The sequence below is a fragment of the Somniosus microcephalus genome, chromosome 5 (genome assembly GCF_052327205.1).
Source record: "Somniosus microcephalus isolate GS21.2 chromosome 5, FLI_Smic_1.0, whole genome shotgun sequence".
Taxonomy (NCBI): Eukaryota; Metazoa; Chordata; class Chondrichthyes; order Squaliformes; family Somniosidae; genus Somniosus; species Somniosus microcephalus.
This window is the reverse complement of record NC_140991.1, coordinates 252,353,263-252,374,515: the sequence shown is the minus strand read 5'-3', so window position 1 is coordinate 252,374,515 and position 21,253 is coordinate 252,353,263. Positions and strand designations below refer to the sequence as shown.

Here is a 21,253-nt window from a genome sequence, read left to right as displayed (position 1 = left end):
ATCAAAACTAAAGTACCCCTTACAGCTGGGTACCAGTGACCACTATTAAAGAATACGATCACTTCTAATAAATCAATGTTGATGTGTTTTTAATGTACAAGGAAAAGTGAGGACAAGGAAAAGTAGTGACATGTTAAAACTGGTGACAGAATAGTTTTCTATTCTGCTAAAATTAATATTGTGGATGGCCCTGTAATTGTAAGGTTTGATTATAGCTAGGGGGCCCAAGCCTGAATCTCATTTTCAACCAACATTCACATTTCATGTTTTATTGGAGTTAGGAGATGACTGGTGGGGAGAGGAGGTTACGAGGGGGGGAAGGGGACCCCTTCCAAAATTACTCGCGTGTCTCACCTGATGTATTAATGTAGAGCCAAGAAACTACAGAAAACTAAAGTTTACACATTTTGCTGTCTAATATTACTGTACCAATATTTTAAATATTCATGTTAGTATTTTATCAAATTCTTTTAAAATGGCAGAGTAATTGTTAACAAATATGATTCAGCCTTCACATGGCCATATTGCAGTGTGTTGGAAGTGAGTTAAAACTTATTGTTGACCCCAATAAAGTCTTTCAGGTTACTGACTGAAGAAAACATGCCCACACAACAAAACGTACCTGATGTTGCTCCAGTTGTACCTTGTTCTGTTTGACAATATTTTCTTTTTCCAGAAGTTCTCTTTGTTGCCTCTCAAATTCATCTTTCCCCTTCAATGTTTAAAAAGACAAAAATATTGAACATGAACAAATTATGTGCATTTTTCATATGAAACATTTCCCCCCCCCCCCCCCCCACACCCGCAAAATGTTATTCCTTAGGACCAAAGAGAGAGGTGCCCGCAGAGAATGTACCAGAGGAAATTGTAACATGCAGCCTGTGATTTTTCATCCATTAAACTGAATAGGTGGAAATTCGCAGTCTGCGCACTCATCATTTTCTAAGATGTTCTCTCAAGGAATGCCAGATCGTGGAATTGTCCCTTACATTTCAGCCTAATAAGGGAGACTGTTCACCACATTTCTGTACAGGCCAAGCCAGTCACTGAAAGCATTAAGGGCAATATAACTTACAGTACCAATATTCTGCTGGAAAATGTTTATGACCAAATGCTTTCATCAGAATAGAAAGATTTTTCTATTGGGGGAATTACGAAAGTGCTACAAGATTGCAATTCAAAATTAGTTGGATACATTTCTTAATTTAAAAAAGAGAAAGGGAAAATAGAAGTTCAGTTCAGTTTAAAAGGTCAGATCTAATGCGAACCTGCAAATGAACATAATCGTAGTCTTCCATCCAACTTTTATCTAAGGTTTCTTTGCTTTTAATGTGATCCTGGTGGTCCAACTGTGGTGGGTTATGAAAAGGCCTTATCTGAATCAGTGTCTTATCTCCTTGTGAATGGGGGTGATTACTGTTTGTTGTACTGTTGTCGCCAACAATCACCTGGTTTATTTCATGAACAGTCTCTAGGTTTGTAATGCCAACACCTTGTTTGAATAAGAGTTCTGCATTCGTGCTTATAGAAGATGCTAACTGCTTAACATCGTCTGGGATAGTCTTTGTCACCATAACGAAACGGTCTAAGTCATCGCATTTATTATGAGACCTATTTACCACCAAGATGTTCAAGGACCAGTTATTGTTGTCCAGTGCCTGGCTGGTCTGGACTAAAATCTGGTAGGAGTCATCCAAGCGCTGCAGCTGCTTTCTTAATTTGTTGTGAAGACTGATATCTGATAAACGTGACGCATTTGCGATGGTTCCTTGGGCAAACCCAAGGAATCCCAGTAGTGAGTGCTTTACTTTGTCAACACTGGCATGGATTTCATTGAGATTTTTTCCCATTAGTTCATAAGATCGCCAGTCAGGAATGACAAAAGCCATGAGTCCCTTTATTGCTGTGTCCACACTATGCTGCAGTTGAGTCAGTCTCTCAAAGGCAGAGTCTAGGTCTAGCAGTAACTTCTTCTCTGGCAGTGGAGAGGCTGAAATAGAAGATTCCTTGGATGTAGTTGAAGACGTAGACATGTTACTCCGGGTACTACCTGTGCTAGAGAATGACAAACGGTTCATTCCATCAGTCACATCCTGTACCACCTTAACATCTTGTGAAACCTGTGGGGGAATGTCATATATGACGTTCTCTACTGCTGGTGCAGCTTGATCAAAGTCTTGCAAACCTCGAGGAATATCATAGATGTCTTTCTGTGCGGTCTGTTGGTGTGCTGGTGGAATATCGTAAACACACTGTCTTTTTGAAACCAACTCCGAATTAACCACTGTTGGTGGGACATCATAAATAGACTGTTTCACAGAACTGATCCCAGCACCTGGGGGGACGGAGTTCAGTTTTAAAGGTGGCTTTACAGTAGTTGGAGGGATATCATATAACCCCTCAGGTTTATGGCTGATAAGAGGATCTGTGAAGTGTCTCATTGGTGGTGGGAAGTCGTACGTAGCTTCTCTGTCATGACCGCCAAATGCCTCCTTGCAAGAAGTGGGTGGAATATCATACACCTATAAATAAATTGCAAAAATCATTTAACATATATTTCTGATACAGAACCTTCTAACACTAATCTCTATCCCTTCCAACCACACCTTATTACTGAAATTCATTCTTTTATTGAACTGAGAAGCCAATCCTTGTTGAATAACTAAACCTGAACTGCTGAACCTTCCTCTCAATTGTAATAGTCCTCACTTTGCTGTTCAGGCAATCAGTAAAGGATAAAAACAGTGACTATTTGTGATCAGCAAATCAATTCTTAAGGGCTTAAAAATATTATTAATTTTCCACAATCGGGGATCTAGTGTAGTGTATTAAGGGTCTTTGGTCTGTCACCAGCTTATTTTGAACTCTTGATTTAAAAAAATTACAGCGTATTAGATGTGTTGATAGGTAGCAAATACTTACACTTTGATTCTCCTTCCCCAAACCAGATGGTATGTCATACAATCCTTTGGCTCTAAAGTCTTCCAGTTTTGTCTGATGCATGGGTCCTTTTAGCATTGAAGGAGGGATGTCATACAGCTGTTAATGGAAAGTAAAACTTGGTCAGAACTTAAGCCAAACAGTATCTAAATATTACAGGAAACTTTGTGATATCCGGCACCGACGGGACCGAACTGTTGCCGATCTATCAAAACTGCCGGACATACAAAGTTAATATTGAAGCATACGGAGGTTTTCACCTCCGTATCTGACAACAAACACTGTTGCTTAGCAACAGCTTGTAAACAGTCAGCCCGTACCTTGGAAGTGTCTCTGTAGCTTAGCAACAGCTTCAGAGAGACTTTCCAGAGCCCGACTGTTGAAAACAAAGCCACGAGAAGAAAAAAAACCTAACAAAACGGCTGCTGATTTCTGCCAATACATCCTCCGGATAAACCAAAGTTTCCTGTACTATTAGACTGGAAATGGCTGGTATTTTAAAATATTTTCCCTCAGATTTTTGTTTTATTTAGCTTTCTCCCACCCCGATTCCTCTCTTTTACATACACTTCATTTCAGCTATAGAGAGGGTGAGGGGGAAACCTTCATAGTAAATGTAAGTCCTTGGATCAAGTCAGCTTAGAGGCTAGGTAGATGGTAATGAAAAGTCTCGCCTTACGATTCAATTAAAAATGCTCAGAGACCTGATGAGTTTTGATAAGAATAATAAAAAAGTACATGATAACATATAACAGTAGATAGTTGTATCAGTGCAATAGCAAAATGATTTCTCTTCAAATTGTGAAATAAGTGATTCTGGTTATGAGTACAGAAGGAGGTCATTTGGCCCAATGTGCCTGTGCCAGCTCTTTGGTAGAGCTATCCAATTAATCCCACTCCCCTGTTCTTTCCCTATATCCCTGCAAATTTTCTCTTTTTAAGTATTTATCCAATTCCCTTTTGAAAGTTACTATTGAATCTGCTTCCACCACCCGGTCAGGCAGTGCATTCCAGATCACAGCAACTCGCTATGGAAAAGAAATGTCTCCTCATCTCCCCTCTGGTTCTTTTGCCAATTATCTTAAATCTGTGTCCTCTGGTTATTGATCCTTCTGCCAGTGGAAACAGTTTCTGCCTATCTACTCTATATAAAATAAAGTAATTCCTAATTTTACACATGGAAAGGAATTAATCCATAATTACACTGAACATGTTGACGTTTGACCTCTGATTCACTACATACCTTCACACCAAATTGCTTTGCTACTTACCAGTAACATTCATTTATCTGGTGCAGGTTATTTTAATGCTTACCTATGCTCTATTTCCTTGCATGCAAACTATCACTCCATGGCCAGCATCCTGTGCTACATTCGGGAATGGTCTGAGCAGCCTGCACAATAACATCTGTACAGTAAATAGATTTTGCAACCGATATTGTGCTCTGACTGTTCTTTATTATTTACACCAGTTTACGGTATTCAGAAGACAAGAGTCTTTGAAACTGTGAATAAATAATGGGAGTGGGACCAGCAACTAGTGTTGTTACAACAGTGACTACATTTCAAAGTAAAGATTTCAAGCGCTTTGGGTTGTCCTGAGTTTGCGAACGGTGCTATATAAATGCAACTCCTTTCCTTTTACTCAACTATGGAGAACACATCACCAATTTGAACTCCCAGGACAGACATTTGCACGCTGGGAGGGTAAATTGAAATATTAGGCACAGGGGCTCGCTCTCCTGTTTCACAGCCCTCCTAATTATCTGGCCATTAAAAGTTAAGGGAGGAAAATTGGGAAGGCTGCAAATCTTTAGTCTGGGTTGCTAATTTGTAAAATCTACCCCTATATCTTCATTGACATGTACTATGCACAGAATCATTCCTGCTGCAAACTGTAATCAGCAAGATATTGTTCCCTAAATATTTGTCGCCAGATTAGAACTGTACTGGCTGGCAATTGGAATAATGCAGCTAGTGATCAACCACAGATATTGTTGTGAGCTCAAAGTAATAGATGTGAGAAGTCACACAACACCAGGTTATAGTCCAACAGCTTTATTTGAAATCACAAGCTTTCGGAGCGCTGCTCCTTCATCAGGTGAAGTGAAGAGATGCATATAGGCACAGCATATATAGTCAGAGAACACTGCCAGATGATTACAGGTAATCTTTCTAACTGCCCTTTATCCCACCTCGGCAGAGAGATAATCACAGCAATCAAAGGTGTGGATGGTGTCCAAACAGGTCAGTTTCTGCTCGACGATTTTGCATTGTCGTGTGTCTCGAAGGCCGCCTTGGAGAATGCTTACCCGAAGATCGGAGGCTGAATGTCCTTGACTGCGAGAACAGAGGGATCTGCAGTGCAGCAACTGAAGAAGAAAGATTCAAATTGGACCCCTCCGGAGGGTCGCTGCTCTAAGCTTGACATGTATGCTCAAGCTGTCAGGAGATGCATCAACGCCAGATTCATCAGCCACACTCACAAGACAGTCCAAAATGTCACCCGAGCACAACGCAACGCCATCCACGCTCTCAAGACCAACCGCAACATCGTCATCAAACAAGTAGACAAAGGAGGAGCCATCGTCATACAGAACAGAATGGACTATTGCAAAGAAGCATACCGACAACTGGACAACCAGGAACACTACAGACAGTTACCCGCAGATCCGACCAAAGAACACACCCGCCAACTCAACAGACTGATCAAGACCTTCGATCCAGACCTTCAAAGCATCCTACGCGCTCTCATCCCACGTACTCCCCGCGTGGGAGACTTCTACTGCCTCCCAAAGATACACAAAGCCAACACACCCAGACATCCTATATCAGGCAACGGAACCCTGTGTGAGAACCTCTCTGGATACGTCGAGGGCATCCTGAAACCCATCGTACAGGGAACCCCCAGCTTCTGTCGCGACACTACAGACTTCTTACAGAAACTCAACACCACGGACCAGTTGAACCAGGAACACTCCTCGCCACGATGGACGTCTCGGCACTCTACACCAGTATCCCCCACGATGATGGCATCGCTGCGACAGCCTCAGTACTCAACACCAACAACAGCCAATCTCCAGACGCCATCCTACAACTCATCCGCTTCATCCTTGACCACAATGTCTTCACCTTCGACAACCAGTTCTTTACCCAAACACACGGAACAGCCATGGGGACCAAATTCGCACCCCAATATGCCAACATCTTCATGCACAAGTTCGAGCAAGACTTCTTCGCTGCACAGGACCTCCAACCAACGCTATACATCAGATACATCGACGACATTTTCTTCCTATGGACCCACGGCGAAGAATCACTGAAAAGACTACACGATAACATCAACAAGTTCCATCTCACCATCAAACTCACCATGGACTACTCCTCAGAATCGGTTTCATTCTTGGACACACGAATCTGCATCAAAGACGGACACCTCAGCACTTCACTCTACCGCAAGCCCACGGACAACCTCACGATGCTCCACTTCTCCAGTTTCCACCCTAACCACATTAAAGCAGCCATCCCCTATGGACAAGCCTTGCGAATACACAGGATCTGCTCAGATGAGGAGGAACGCGATGGACACCTACAGACGCTGAAAGACGCCCTCGTAAGAATGGGATATGACGCTCGACTCGTCGATCGACAGTTCCGACGGGCCACAGCGAAAAATCGCATAGACCTCCTCAGAAGACAAACACGGGACACAACCAACAGTGTACCCTTCGTCATCCACTACTTCCCCGGAGCGGAGAAACTACGCCATGTTCTTCGCAGCCTTCAACATGTCATCGATGATGAACACCTCGCTAAGGCCATCCCCACGCCACCACTACTCGCCTTCAAACAGCCGCCTAACCTCAAACAGGCCATCGTTCGCAGCAAATTACCCAGCTTTCAGGAGAACAGTGACCACGACACCACACAACACTGCCACGGCAACCTCTGCAAGACATGCCAGATCATCAACACAGATACCATCATCACACGTGAGGACACTACCCACCAGGTACATGGTACATACTCATGTGACTCGGCCAACGTTGTCTACCTCATACGTTGCAGGAATGGATGACCCGGAGCATGGTACATCGGCGAGACCATGCAGACACTGTGACAACGGATGAACGGACACCGCACAACAATCGCCAGGCAGGAGTGTTCCCTCCCAGTCGGGGAACACTTCAGCAGTCAAGGACATTCAGCCTCCGATCTTCGGGTAAGCATTCTCCAAGGCGGCCTTCGAGACACACGACAACGCAAAATCGTCGAGCAGAAACTGATAGCCAAGTTCCGCACTCATGAGGACGGCCTCAACCGGGATCTTGGGTTCATGTCACGCTACATGTAACCCCACCTGACGTAGAATCATCCAGACTCGAGTCGTCGTTGGTTTGTTCTCTCTACACAGATGCGGCCGGACCTGCTGTGATTTCCAGCAAATTTTTTTTTTTTTTTTATTGTTCTTTGTTTGTTTTTTTGTTTTTCATACAGACCCCAGCATCTGCAACATTTGACCCCTGGTGACCCTACCTCATTGTTCTTTGATGTAATGTTTTCCTGACTGACCTGTTTAGACACCATCCACACCTTTGATTGCTGTGATTATCTCTCTGCCGAGATGGGATAAAGGGCAGTTAGAAAGATTGCCTGTAATCATCTGGCAGTGTTCTCTGACTATATATGCTGTGCCTATATGCATCTCTTCACTTCACCTGACGAAGGAGCAGCGCTCCGAAAGCTTGTGATTTCAAATAAAGCTGTTGGACTATAACCTGGTGTTGTGTGACTTCTCACATCTGTCCACCCCAGTCCAACACCGGCATCTCCACATCAAAGTAATAGAGTTTGAACTGTGCAATGTTTGTTCAGCAGTTAGAAAAGTGGCCTTTACATGTCTTAAATTACGGAACTAATGTCAACCAAGTGAGAGTTATAGGTTTTAATAGAGAAGGCGAAATAGGATAAATATATTTTCAAAATGCCTTTGATAAGGTACCAAACGGTAGGCTCATGACAAAGCTTAGGGCATGTGGAGTCAGGGGACAAGTAGCTGGATGGATAGCAAACTGGTTAAAAAATACAAAGCATAGAGTAGGGTTTAAGGGTAGATAATCAGATTGGAGGAAGGTAGAAAGCGGTGTTCCACAAGGATCAGTGCTGGGATCAATATTATTCATAATTTATATGAATGAATTGGATTTAGGAATAAGTAACTCAATATCAAAATTTGCAGATGATTCCAAACTGGGGGTATAGCTAACACTGTGGAAGAATGTAACATATTGGCCCAGTAATTCCGTTCCAAACGCGTGAGTACGGTCGGGGTACTCACGCGTCTGGCCGGAGGAAATGCCGGTTTTCAGCATGCACAGCGCATGCGGGGAAAACCGGCATTTCCTGCCCTCTGAACGAAGGGGTTCAGAGGCACAGCGCGTGCGACTGCACAGGCAGCGCGTGCGCAGTGAACTTCGTCGATTTCATTCATGGATTCAGTGAGGTTAAGTCCTTACAACTTACACATGAAAAAAGCATGTGTAAAGTTGCTCCAGAGGCTGCGGAGGAAGATATATTTTATCGTGGAGCTTCTGAAAGGCAATATTTTTGTTTGGGAAAGGGAGGAAAGTTATTTTAAGAAATGCTGAGGTAAGTTTTAAAGTTTAATTTTTTTTTTTTTTAAACGGGTTTTCAGTACTGTAGGTAGAAGGAGCAATTGTGGCTGTGTGAATTGAATTTGCTGTGTTTATTAAATGTGAAAATGACTGTTCTAAAATGAATAATGTAACATTTCCAACATTTTTAAGAAAGAAACTTTTCATCAGTAATATATTCTTTTAAGTAATTATGTATGTATGTCCATATATATTCCTTTACGTATATGTATGTATATATTCCTTTACTTATGTGTATGAATGTATGTATTTAATTATGATTTTCCAATAAGCTTCTTCCGTGACCATAACCATCTTCATACCAGCCATTAGGGTGGTTAGTCCTATGGCGTGAGGGTTTTACGGGCTCCCACAACCCATCTGAGGGGAGGGGAGGGGAGGGGAGGGGAGGGGGGGCCACCCACACCCGCGGACGCAAGTATCCCGCTGGATGTCCACCCAGAATTTATAGTTGGAGCTCCGACTCCACTTGCCGGGACTGTCTGGAGCGGGGTTCGAAACCCTACTCCTTCTGGCCCAGCGGCGGGGATGCTTACCGCTACGCAAAAGGCCCACTCCGCGCAAAAGGTGACACCCATACGTTTCCTGCGCCTTTTCCCGCCCCGTGACTGGAGCCCTATGCTGCCACTTGAAAGACCAAGCTATCATCTGTCCTTTTTGCGGCGCCTTGGACTTCTCATTACCAATGATGAGCAGGCGCTGCGCCTCCACCTCGTTGAGGAGGTTGCTGAGGTCATCATCAGTTCAATTGTGAGTTCTTTTAATGCCGTGAATTGTGCTCATTCCAGCCATTTCACGTTGCTAATCGGAGTGGGCCTTTGGCGTAGCGGTAGGATCCCCGCCGCTGGGCCAGACGGGGTAGGGTTTCGAACCCCGCTCCAGACAGTCCCGGCAAGTGGAGTCGGAGCTCCGGCTCTAAATTCTGGGTTGACATCCAGTGGGATATTTGCGTCCGTGGGTGTGGGTGGCCCCCCCTCCTCGTATAGCTTGTGGGAGCCCGTAAAACCCTCCCGCCATAGGACTAACCACCCTAATGGCTGGTACAAAGATGGTTACGGTCACAGAAGGAGCGTTAATCACAGCCATAAATCCTTCCACCACTTCATACATTTCCCCAAAGGGAACAGTGTGAAGACACGTATGACAACGACGTTGCTAAATAAATAAATGGAATGAAAAAAATTCTTTCAGGGCTTTTAAAAGTCTTTAAATTGCTTTAATTCTGTTTAAAACTACTTCAGATTCTTCAAAATAATGTAAATGTTTTTAAAAGTTTATAAAAGTTACCAAAAGCTTCATAAAAATACCAAAAACCTATTTGAAATGCTGCTCTGCATGTAAAAATGCTTTGCAGCTTGTGAGAAACATTGGGGGCGTGTCCTATTAAACTGAGACCTCAAGGGGCGTGTCTCAGTTGCACAGCGCGCTCCAGGCTTCGCGCTGGCTGCACTCCTGGGCGGCGTGACGTCAGACGCTGCCCGGGATTCTTCTCTTTCAAAAAGGAATTCCAGGCGTCCCTGGAGGTGAACGGCAGGCGCGTCGGGTAAGTGCAGATCGGGGGCTTGCACGCGCGGCAAGCCCCCGATCCGAATTTCTGCCCCAATACACAAAGACATTAGAAAACCTGCAGGCTGGGCAGTTAAGTGGCAAATTAACTTTAACATAGATAAATGTGAGATGATGCACTTTGGTAGGAAAAACAGAAACATCACCTACACCTTAGAAAATAAGAAACTGAATGGGGTAGAAGAACAAAGGGATCTAGGGATACAGGTGAACAAAATCATTAAAAGCAGCATTGCAGGTCAGCAAATCAATAAAAAAATCATAAAGTACTGGGGTTTATTTCTAGGGGTATAGAATTCAAAGTAGTGACTTTTTGTTAAACTTGTATCGGAGCCTGGCCAGGCCACACTTGGAGTACTGTGCACAGTTCTGGTCTCCAAACTATAAAAAGGATTTAGAAGCACTGGAGAAAGTGCAAAAAAGATTTACAAGTATGGTACCAGAACTGAAAGATTGAACAGGTTGGGAAAAAAGACTTAGAGGAGACCTGGTAGAGGTCTTTAAAATTATAAATGGGTTGGACAGGGTAGATGTGGAGAGAATGTTTCCACATGTTTGAGAATCCAAAACCAGGGGCCTTAAATACAAAATAGTTACTAATAAATCAAAATAAGGAAAAAAGGAGACATTTCTTTACTCGGAGAGTGGTTAGAATGTGGACTCACTGCTACAGGAAGCAGTTGAGACAATTAGCTTAGATGCTTTCAAAAGGAAACTAGATGAGTCCATGGGAGAAAGGGAATAGAAAGATATGCTGAGATGAGGTAGATGGAATGGGAGGAGACACGTGTGCAGACTAGTTGGACTGGATGGCCTGTTTGTGTAATATTACGTACCCCTTGATGGCGAACTGGTGGGATATCGTAAACTCTTTGTTGCTGTCTTGATGGAGAGTCATAAACATAGCCCTGTCCGCATCTGATAGGAGTCACAACCTGTATAAAAAAGCCAACACAAAGAATATTACTAATGAGGTTTCAAGTAGAATTTTTTTCTACAAGCACTTTTACAAAGCATGTGGAAAAAGTCATCTCCATTAAAGCCAACTATAAGCTGGGCTGGTGCAGCATCCAAAACTGCAGTGATAAATTTCTTATGCAGCTCGTCAGAAATTAAGAAATTATCTCTATTAAGTTTAGGTTATCTCATCAATTGGGTTAACTGGGTTCAAATTTCAGTCAAGACTAGAATTTGAACTTCAGTCCCAATAAAGGAATCAAGCTTTTTACTATTGGAGCTGTTGGGCCACTTCCAGTTTTACATACCTTTTACAGGCCATTACAATGCAGGGTGAGAGTTCAGTCCAAAATGTTTATCACTGATTCTTCCATTGGTAAATGACCCCAAGGTAACACCTGGATTTTAAATGGATGCCGATGAGAGACGCTGCAGGTGAAAGGTGCAATTTTCTAGGAAACGGAAGGGTACGGATTGATTTGACATGTGGTGCTTGTATCTTTCTGGAAAGACTGGGGCATAATGCAGGAAACAATGATGCATCTGATTTTTATCAATTAGAAATAACAGTGTCCAGTTGGCCAATAACAGAGACACCGCATCTTCAAAGCAAAGACAAGCTGCAAGAAAAATCGTAAATGACCCTCAGGGGTTTAACAATCCTAATCTGAAGCTTTTTGGTACAATAGATCAGTGTTTTTTTAGACAGTTTATCATATAACCAAAGGACAGCTCCCAGGCAGCTACTCATCCTTTATCTACTCCTAAATCACAAGGCTGGCACGAGCAGCTAGTTAAACATGTAAAGGGACATTGCAGCCTGTCTGTGACGACATAGCCCAATGGGGAAAAGTGGAAAAGCTGTACAGCTTGCTGAATGGGGATAGTCTGACTGAATGATCACAATAATGTGTTTTCCTTTAAACAGCAACCTAAGAAAGGAAACACACAAGAGTAAATTGTCCACTTTTGCCAGCACAGGGTACTGCACATTGGGAAGCAAAGGAATGTGCTCCCAGAAAGCAGCCTGCCCAATTTGACATTCTATTGTTTCTTTGAATTAGTTCCATTCATTGCAGCTCCATTAAGGGAGTAGTAATTTTAAAGTGAATACTGAGGAGTCTGGGTGGCACATTGGATCGGCACACCGCCCTTTGAATCTAATCCAAGCCGATGAAACAAAATTCTTCATCATCGTCTGGGTTTAAGGGCCCAATGCATAATAACTATTGCAGTCTCAGCCTAGTTTCCATTTGACATGTGGCCACAGAAGAAAATGCCTGTAAATTGATAAATACTTGAACAAGTAAAATCTCAAAATATATAATGTCCATTAATGCAATAGAATATATCGCTCAGCCTGCGCCCCGCACCCCAATCCATCGCTCAGCCTGCGCCCGCACCCCAATCCATCGCTCAGCCTGCGCCCCGCACCCCAATCCACCACTCAGCCCGTACCCCAATCCATCGCTCAGCCCGCGCCCCGCACCCCAATGCATCGCACAGCCCGCGCCCCAATCCATCGCTCGGCCCGCGCCCCACACCCCAATCCATCGCTCAGCCCGCACCCCAATCCATCGCTCCCTCTGCGCCCTGCACCCCAATCCATCGCACCATCTGCGCCCCGCACCCCAATCCATCGCTCAGCCCACGCCCCGCACCCCAGTCCATCGCTCAACCTGCGCCCCGCACCCCAATCCAACGCTCAGCCCACACCCCAATCCATCGCTCAGCCTGCGCCCCGCACCCCAATCCATCGCTCAGCCTGCGCCCTGCACCCCAGTCCATCGCACCATCTGCGCCCCAATCCATCGCTCGGCCTGCGCCCCGCACCCTGATCCATCGCTCAGCCCGTGCCCCGCACCCCAATCCATCGCTCAGCCCGCGCCCCGCACCCCAGTCCATCGCTCAGCCTGCGCCCCGCACCCCAATCCATCGCTCAGTCTGTGCCCTGCACCCCAATCCATCGCTCAGCCCGCGCCCTGCACCCCAATCCATCGCTCAGTCTGTACCCTGCACCCCAATCCATCGCACCATCTGTGCCCCGCACCCCAATCCATCGCTCGGCCCGCGCCCCGCACCCCAATCCATCGCTCGGCCCGCGCCCCGCACCCCAATCCATTGCTCGGCCCGCGCCCCGCACCCCAATCCATTGCTCGGCCCGCGCCCCGCACCCCAATCCATCGCTCAGCCCGTGCCCCGCACCCCAGTCCATCGCTCAGCCTGCGCCCCGCACCCCAATCCATCGCTCAGCCCGCGCCCCGCACCCCAATCCATCGCTCAGTCTGTACCCTGCACCTCAATCCATTGCACCATCTGCGCCCTGCGCCCCAATCCATTGCTCAGTCTGTACCCTGCACCCCAATCCATCGCTCCCTCTGCGCCCTGCACCCCAATCCATCGCACCATCTGCGCCCCGCACCCAATCCATCGCTCAGCCCGCGCCCCGCACCCCAGTCCATCGCTCAGCCTGCGCCCCGCACCCCAATCCATCGCTCAGTCTGTGCCCTGCACTACAAACCATCGCACCATCTGCGCCCTGCACCCCATTCCATCACTCAGTCTGTACCCTGCACCCCATCCATCGCTCCCTCTGCGCCCTGCACCCCAATCCATCGCACCATCTGCGCCCCGCACCCCAATCCATCGCTCAGCCCGCGCCCCGCACACCAGTCCATCGCTCAGCCTGTGCCCCGCACCCCAATCCATCACTCAGTCTGTGCCCTGCACCCCAATCCATCGCACCATCTGCGCCCTGCGCCCCAATCCATCGCTCAGTCTGTGCCCTGCACCCCAATCCATCGCACCATCTGCGCCCTGCACCCCAATCCATCGCTCAGTCTTTACCCTGCACCCCAATCCATTGCTCCCTCTGCGCCCTGCACCCCAATCCATCGCACCATCTGCACCCCGCACCCCAATCCATCGCTCAGCCAGCGCCCCGCACCCCAGTCCATCGCTCAGCCTGCGCCCCGCAACCCAATCCATCGCTCAGTCTGTGCCCCGCACCCCAATCCATCGCTCCCTCTGCGCCCTGCACCCCAATCCATCGCACCATCTGCGCCCCGCACCCCAATCCATCGCTCAGCCCGTGCCCCGCACCCCAGTCCATCGCTCAGCCCGCGCCCCGCACCCCAATCCATCGCTCAGCCCACGCCCCAATCCATCGCTCAGACTGCGCCCCGCACCCAAATCCATCACTCAGCCTGTGCCCCGCACCCCAATCCATCGCTCAGCCTGCGCCCCGCACCCCAATCCATCGCTCAGCCTGCGCCCCGCACCCCAATCCATCACTCGGCCCGCGCCCCGCACCCCAATGCATCGCTCAGCCTGCGCCCCGCACCCCAATCCATCGCTCCCTCTGCGCCCCGCACACTAATCCATCGTTCAGCCTGTGCCCTGCACCCCAGTCCATCGCACCATCTGCGCCCTGCGCCCCAATCCATCGCTCGGCCCGCGCCCCGCACCCCAATCCATCGCTCAGCCTGCGCCCCGCACCCCAATCCATCGCTCCCTCTGCGCCCCGCACCCCAATCCATCGCTCAGCCTGTGCCCTGCACCCCAGTTCATCGCACCATCTGCGCCCTGCGCCCCAATCCATCGCTCAGCCTGCGCCCCGCACCCCAATCCATCGCTCCCTCTGCGCCCCGCACACTAATCCATCGCTCAGCCTGTGCCCTGCACCCCAGTTCATCGCACCATCTGCGCCCTGCGCCCCAATCCATCGCTCGGTCTGCGCCCCGCATCCCAATCCATCGCTCGGCCCGCGCCCCGCACCCCAATCCATCGCTCAGCCAGTGCCCTGCACCCCAATCCATCGCTCAGCCTGTGCCCCGCACCCCAATCCATCGCTCAGCCTGCGCCCCGGACCCCAATCCATCGCTCGGCCCGCGCCCCGCACCCCAATCCATCGTTCAGCCCGCGCCCCGCACCCCAATCCATCGCTCAGCCTGCGCCCCGCACCCCAATCCATCGCTCCGCCTGCGCCCCGCACCCCAATCCATAGCTCAGTCTGTACCCTGCACCCCAATCCCTCGCTCCCTCTGCGCCCCGCACCCCAATCCATCGCTCAGCCTGCGCCCCGCACCCCAATCCATCGCTCAGTCTGTACCCTGCACCCCAATCCATCGCACCATCTGTGCCCTAATCCATCGCTCAGTCTGTACCCTGCACCCCAGTCCATCGCTCAGTCTGTGCCCCGCACCCCAGTCCATCGCTCACTCTGTGCCCCGCACCCCAGTCCATCGCTCACTCTGTGCTCCGCACCCCGGTCCATCGCTCACTCTGTGCCCCGCACCCCAGTCCATCGCTCACTCTGTGCCCCGCACCCCAGTCCATCGCTCACTCTGTGCCCTGCACCACGGTACAGTGCAGTAAATCTGTTGATCATACTTCTTTCAGCAGACAGGGTAAACCACACAGATTTCTTTGACAAAATGTGGGTGTGGTGGCATTCAGCTTCCAAGCAAATAACTGGAATTCTGCTGATCCTTTTTAGGAATGACGCACAACTCTGGCCATCTGGTTTGGGGAAACTTTTGACTCCACAATAAATTGTTTTCCTGTTCGTTAGTGCCATCTGCATGAAACAGATGGGGGACCCACAAATCCTCCGGGCCAACATATTCCTAGCCATTCCCTCTTCCCACTGTAAAGATGAGGAAAAAATTAGATTGAAAACCCTCTTGAGATAGCAGGGAAAGTGGAAAATCACCTACTGCGCACAAAGGCACTAGATGTATTTATAATAATTTTTTTAATTCCAGAGAGCGGGGCAATGAGGCTGAGACGTAAATAAAGTATGAAAGAGCCCATGACAGATCAATGGGAACAAAGTGATGCATAGACAGAATGAGAAGATGAGACACACAGAAAGAGATGTCATTCCAGCAAAAGCAACCAATCTGCATGTGAAAACTGACATGATGGGCTGGAACTGCCTGCAGCCGAATCCTTCCCACGAAAGTCAATATTGATTCAGCAGATGGGGCAGCTTCCCTTAAGGTGGTGCCCAGATGGTTTTACACTGCTTTTTGGCTAAATTTCTCATTTTTTCCAGTTAAAACCAAGGGAAGGAATTACTGCCAGCTCACAGGCAAGTCACTCGTAAGAAAGTGATCTTCAAAAAGAAATGATTCGAAGATTATTATAATTAATTTGTTGAACTATATTAATGTTTTTTTAAAACCAGTACTTTTATTCTTATTACACCAATCAACTGAATAAATATTTAGAAGAACTTCTATGCTGCGTTTACAAAGCAATTTTGGTTCACTAACTAATGTAAAGACTGCCAGCAGGTTTAATGTATCAGAATGTTTGCTGCTGTCTCTATTTCAATATATAATTAAGGAAGAATAACTACTCCTCAGTGTACCAAAAACAATTGAAGGTCAAAAAAGCAACGAACACACAAACAAGGAAGAGAAACAAGTTACTGCGTGGCGAGTGTGTTAACCACCTGGCATTTAAAAGCCCAACAACCAAACGTGGGAAAGAGAAAGAAAATATGAGAATAGAACCCAAATGGGTTGTTGAAACAAATCAGTTTTCTCCGCTCTTCGATTCTTTGTGCACTTCTAAAGGACACGGGGACAAGGGCCATAAACAAGAGTCAGAGCACCACAGATCTATTGACCTTTCACCTCAGCTTATCGTTACACCAATTATAGGCAGGAGCAGGTGTTTTTCCAAAGAAGAAAAAACGGGAATCCCAGTCCCGATCGCCAAGCAGACATTCAGCATTTCACAGAATATCTGTCTGTTTCAGCATTGAGTATACTTCAGGCATTTAAAGGCAGTTGTGGAACAGAAGCTTTCCTTTGTTATCTTGTGTCCTCAGCAGCTCAATTTTCAACCCGTCAAAAAAGACCCAAACACTGTATTCCTGTCCATCTTACCGCTGAGTCAATCCTACAGCCAATTAATTATACAATGTGCCTCCTTTGGTCACCAATTGCTAACTCTAATTAAAAAATCATTTGGAAAACACGAAAAATATTGCACACATTCTGCATTACAGATATGGCAGCTTGATTCGGTGGGTAACAATTCTGTCTGTGTCAGAAGGTTGTAGGTTCAAGTTCCAAATGAGGAATTGAGGGGTCTAAATTAACAGTGTTGCGCCCATTTTATGGGTCTAAAACAGGCCAACCGATAACCAATCTAGCAGGCAGATGCCCAGGCCCAAACTGCACAAGCATTCTGGCCACTGCGAAATTGGTCAGGGCCTTTTTTTAAGGTGGCCCTGGTGGCCGCCTGAAATGAATGCAGGCCTCATTGCAGACCTGGATTGGTACATTGGATTTCCCCAGTTGGAGCTTGTGATACGATGCGCAAGCTCCCACTGGCATTTTTCTACCCTCAGTAGAGGAATCAGCACTGTGGACTCAGCTTCCTGTGGATAACACGTTACCCCACCATTAAATCTGCCAACTGTCCCATTTTCCTTATGTGGTGGCACATTCCACAAGTACCTAAACATCAGACTGGTGCTCAAGTTTTATGGCTACCACTGTTGCAGAACCCACCTTAACCATAAACAGGGTTTGGGTTGCAACTAAAAGCAAAATCTTTGTTATCCTCCCCTCACCAAATAAACATGGCAGACTAAATTCCAGATGTGTTTGAAAGTGATCCTTATTTTTTTTTTTAAGTTAAAAGAAGTTAGATGGCTAAAACAGATCTTTGACTATTACGTTTTAGTTTACCACAATGTGTGGAAAGAACTGGGATGGAGGTTGAGAGGGGTGGCAAGAACATTGGTGATGTAAGCACCACCTCGGTGGATCAGGCTGAGCTCATCGGTTTAGTCACCTGGAAGGAGTGTGCTGAAAGTCAGCACTGCGTTAATCCATCCACACACTGCCATGCCAGATGTTAACAGCATCATACACAGCGGAGGTAAAAAAATCTTAAAAACACAGCCGCTTGTGACATGGCTTGTTGGGACAGATTCTGCTGAAACGCGTGCCAAAAGTGTGGCAGTGGCAAAACAGGAATATCAACGTGCAGCCCGCAGCGATCGAATCACAAGACTCCACTTGTTCACTAAAACTCAAACCAGGGGCAATGCATTTTAAAGACAGCTGCTAAAGGATGTTAATGAATTTTTGCTAATGTCTCTTTGGTTACAGACTTTCTCCCCTTTTTTGAACATGCTAAAACATACAAGGGTAGATTTTCCACGTCCCTGTGCCTGGAGAATTGGCATTTCCTAGGCACAGGGAAGAGCAGAAATAGGACAGAGGCCTGTTGTCAGGACTGCGGAACCCAGTGCACTGCCTGGAGAATTCCGGAGGCTTTCCAGTGGATGTAACTTGGCCTATGTCTGTATTGAGCACAAACCTAGTGTACATATTATAACAAGGCGTGTGGAGGCATTCCCAGCATCCTTCTCATTGCAGATGGTTGTGAATAAGTGCCAGACCCTGGGCCAGAGTGGGCAGCCAGAAATGGTTGTAGGTTAAGTGCAGAACTTTGCTTTTAACCTCCCATAAACAGCAATGTGATAATCTGTTGATTGAAGGATAAATATTGGCCAGGACACCGGGGATAACACCCCTGCTCTTCTTCCAAATAGTGCTGTAGGAGCATTTGCATCCATCTGAGAGGGTAGACGGGGCCTCGGTTTAACGTCTCATCTGAATGTATCATGTGGTATGCTACTCAGTCATATTGACCAGAAAGGTTCCAGGTTTGACCCCTGGTCTGTGCTGAGTGAGGTGAGGTAGCCATGGGAGTCCTAAAATTGATCTCCATGTCACCAGGCTGGGCGGGGGGAGGGAGGAGAAATCCGGCCAACCTCCCAGCCCCAGTAGATATCCAGTGAATCTTCCATGTGGATGTTGGACAAGGATAGGACTGGGCTTGGTTCTGGTGTCTCAGATAACCTGCTGTCGCTCATTAGGTGGGTCTAGACACACACGTGTAGAATGGCCGTTTGGGGCAAGATAGCCGAGAGTTGCCACGAATCAGCGTCTTTGTGAAATCAGTCGAGAAAATTGAGAAAAACAGTTTTTGTAATCACAAAGATTTGTTACTTGATGCTGTTTTTATCCGTATGTTTTGTTCTGCTGACTACCTATCTAGTCAGAATGAAGGCAAGGACACAGTGAGACATCCCTGTGGGAGGCCTAAGTATCTCGAAGGCTATGAAGCAATAAGAACAACAGAAGAAATGAAGAGATCTGCTAATTAAACCAAGGCTGGACAATAATACATCATTGGGCAGCTTGTGTCTGTGACTGCTTGAACTTTGTACACAGCAGTTGCGATCCCTGGAAATATGTGGAAAATCTCTTACTTTCAGGTCACTTTTTAAAACTGTAAAGTTTCTCATATTCTGGCACCACCCTTGAATTCTGGTAACTTGTTATAAACAGGAAGTCAAAACCAAAATTGTACCGGGGATCTTTCCGGGGGGGGGGGGGGGGTGGTTTGAGGAGTCTGTGACAGGAAATAAAAAATGATTTCTACACATTAAACTATATTTGAACATATTCCTAAATTATGCCAATGATCCTTGAAACAAGTATCAATGTTTACATTTATGTTGCACCCTATCACATCAGTACAATTTAAACCTCTTCACGGAATGAATTCTAACTACTTTTAGAATGTACTGACTGTTGATATGTGTTGGCATACCACTACTTAACCACACTTTTACTGTATTCCATTAAGAATCAACTTCTAACAGTGTGTTAACAAGAATAAAGTACAGATTATGACTGGATTAGTGTACAGTGCACCACACCACAAAATTCACTTTTCTTGGAATGTCCCAACTTGTTGAAGAGTACATAGTTTAGCAACAACCCTTCGATTAATGACTGGAATAATTATACACACTCCATATTTTTCTAGGAGTCTGGCCATTCTTTCCTGCCTCCAGACATTGTGTGGGATTTGTGCCTTGTCATTATAAAGTCTGTAGTCATTAATTTGTCATGGTAATTGCACAGTTTGAAATCCTCTATACATGTCTTAAATTTGAAATCTCCCATTAGTTTTTATTCGGAGGCTGAACAGGCAATAGTAAATAAATGAAGAGGTTGAGAACCAGACATAAATCTGGCTGGACAGCCAGTTTCTTTGAAAATGCTCATGTTTACTGATACAGAAGCTGGCCTCTGTCACACAATTTCTGTTTTACATCTTTCTCAGATGAAACTTTAGTGATATTGTGAACTTAAAATTGACTTTAGGAAGCTTTTCTTTAACAAAAGAGCTCCTTTTCTTGTTGGGGAAAGACGATACTGAAATGCAGACTCAGGATTTTTATAGGGCACTATCTGGGCCAACTGCTTTCCTGGAGGGGAGTCATTACGGGTAACTTAAGTGTAGTCCCTATAAGGAGTCGTACTTGAACAGAGTATGGGTCAGGGAATCAATGCTACAGTACTAGACACATGCTTCCTTCAAACACGGCTCCCCACCAGGAGTGCTGAATTTACCTTCATATTACTAACACGTTAAATGCATCATAAATTCCCTCATGTCTTTGAAATAGCCAATGCATTCAAAACGTGCAGATGCTTGTGGGGTACATAGCGGCTGTTGTTGCTACCCAGCTACTTGACTAGCTGTCCACACTCTACCTAAGTGGCAATATTGATTAATCTAATAGGAAAGAGCTTCTTTGGCCTGCCTTTGGAATGATACAAGTGATGCTAATTCCCTGGTCACCTACCATTTTCCAAAATGCGAGAGGGAATCCCTGAAGCTAAAGTTACCCACGCTCCAGTCACAAAATCTGGGTTGAAAGATTCTGAAAAGTTCACGGAGAATTTGGAATTTTTAATTGATTTTCAGCATGGTTTAAAGTATTGTATAAATCAAGTGTTGTATCACAATTCTTGTGCTATTGTGTAACTGTAGCCCTTGTAAATAAATGTTATGACTTTTGGCCTGATCCTGCTCCTATTTCGTGTGTCTAATTCTGTTAGATTCAGGAGATGGTTCTGTGATAGTGGATTGGCGGTTAGGATCAGATCAGCCATGATCTTATTGAATGGCGGAGCAGGCTCGAGGGGCCGATTGGCCTACTCCTGCTCCTATTTCTTATGTTCTTATGTAGGCCTGAATGAAATGGCCTGGCAGTAAAGGAGTTTC

General features: G+C 46.3%; 1 protein-coding gene across 2 annotated transcripts in view; it reads right to left on the bottom strand.

Annotated features, from left to right (window-relative positions):
• Positions 1-21,253, bottom strand: part of nedd9 (neural precursor cell expressed, developmentally down-regulated 9) — a 69,578-nt gene that overhangs the window by 5,951 nt on the left and 42,374 nt on the right. For both annotated transcript variants that reach the window (XM_085988810.1, XM_085988809.1), the window contains exons 3-6: positions 11,017-11,115; positions 2,923-3,039; positions 1,269-2,522; positions 623-712 (exon numbers count right to left, since the gene is read on the bottom strand). In XM_085988810.1, the coding sequence (XP_085844936.1) occupies positions 623-712; positions 1,269-2,522; positions 2,923-3,039; positions 11,017-11,115 (1,560 nt within the window). The remainder of the gene's footprint in view (positions 1-622; positions 713-1,268; positions 2,523-2,922; positions 3,040-11,016; positions 11,116-21,253) is intronic.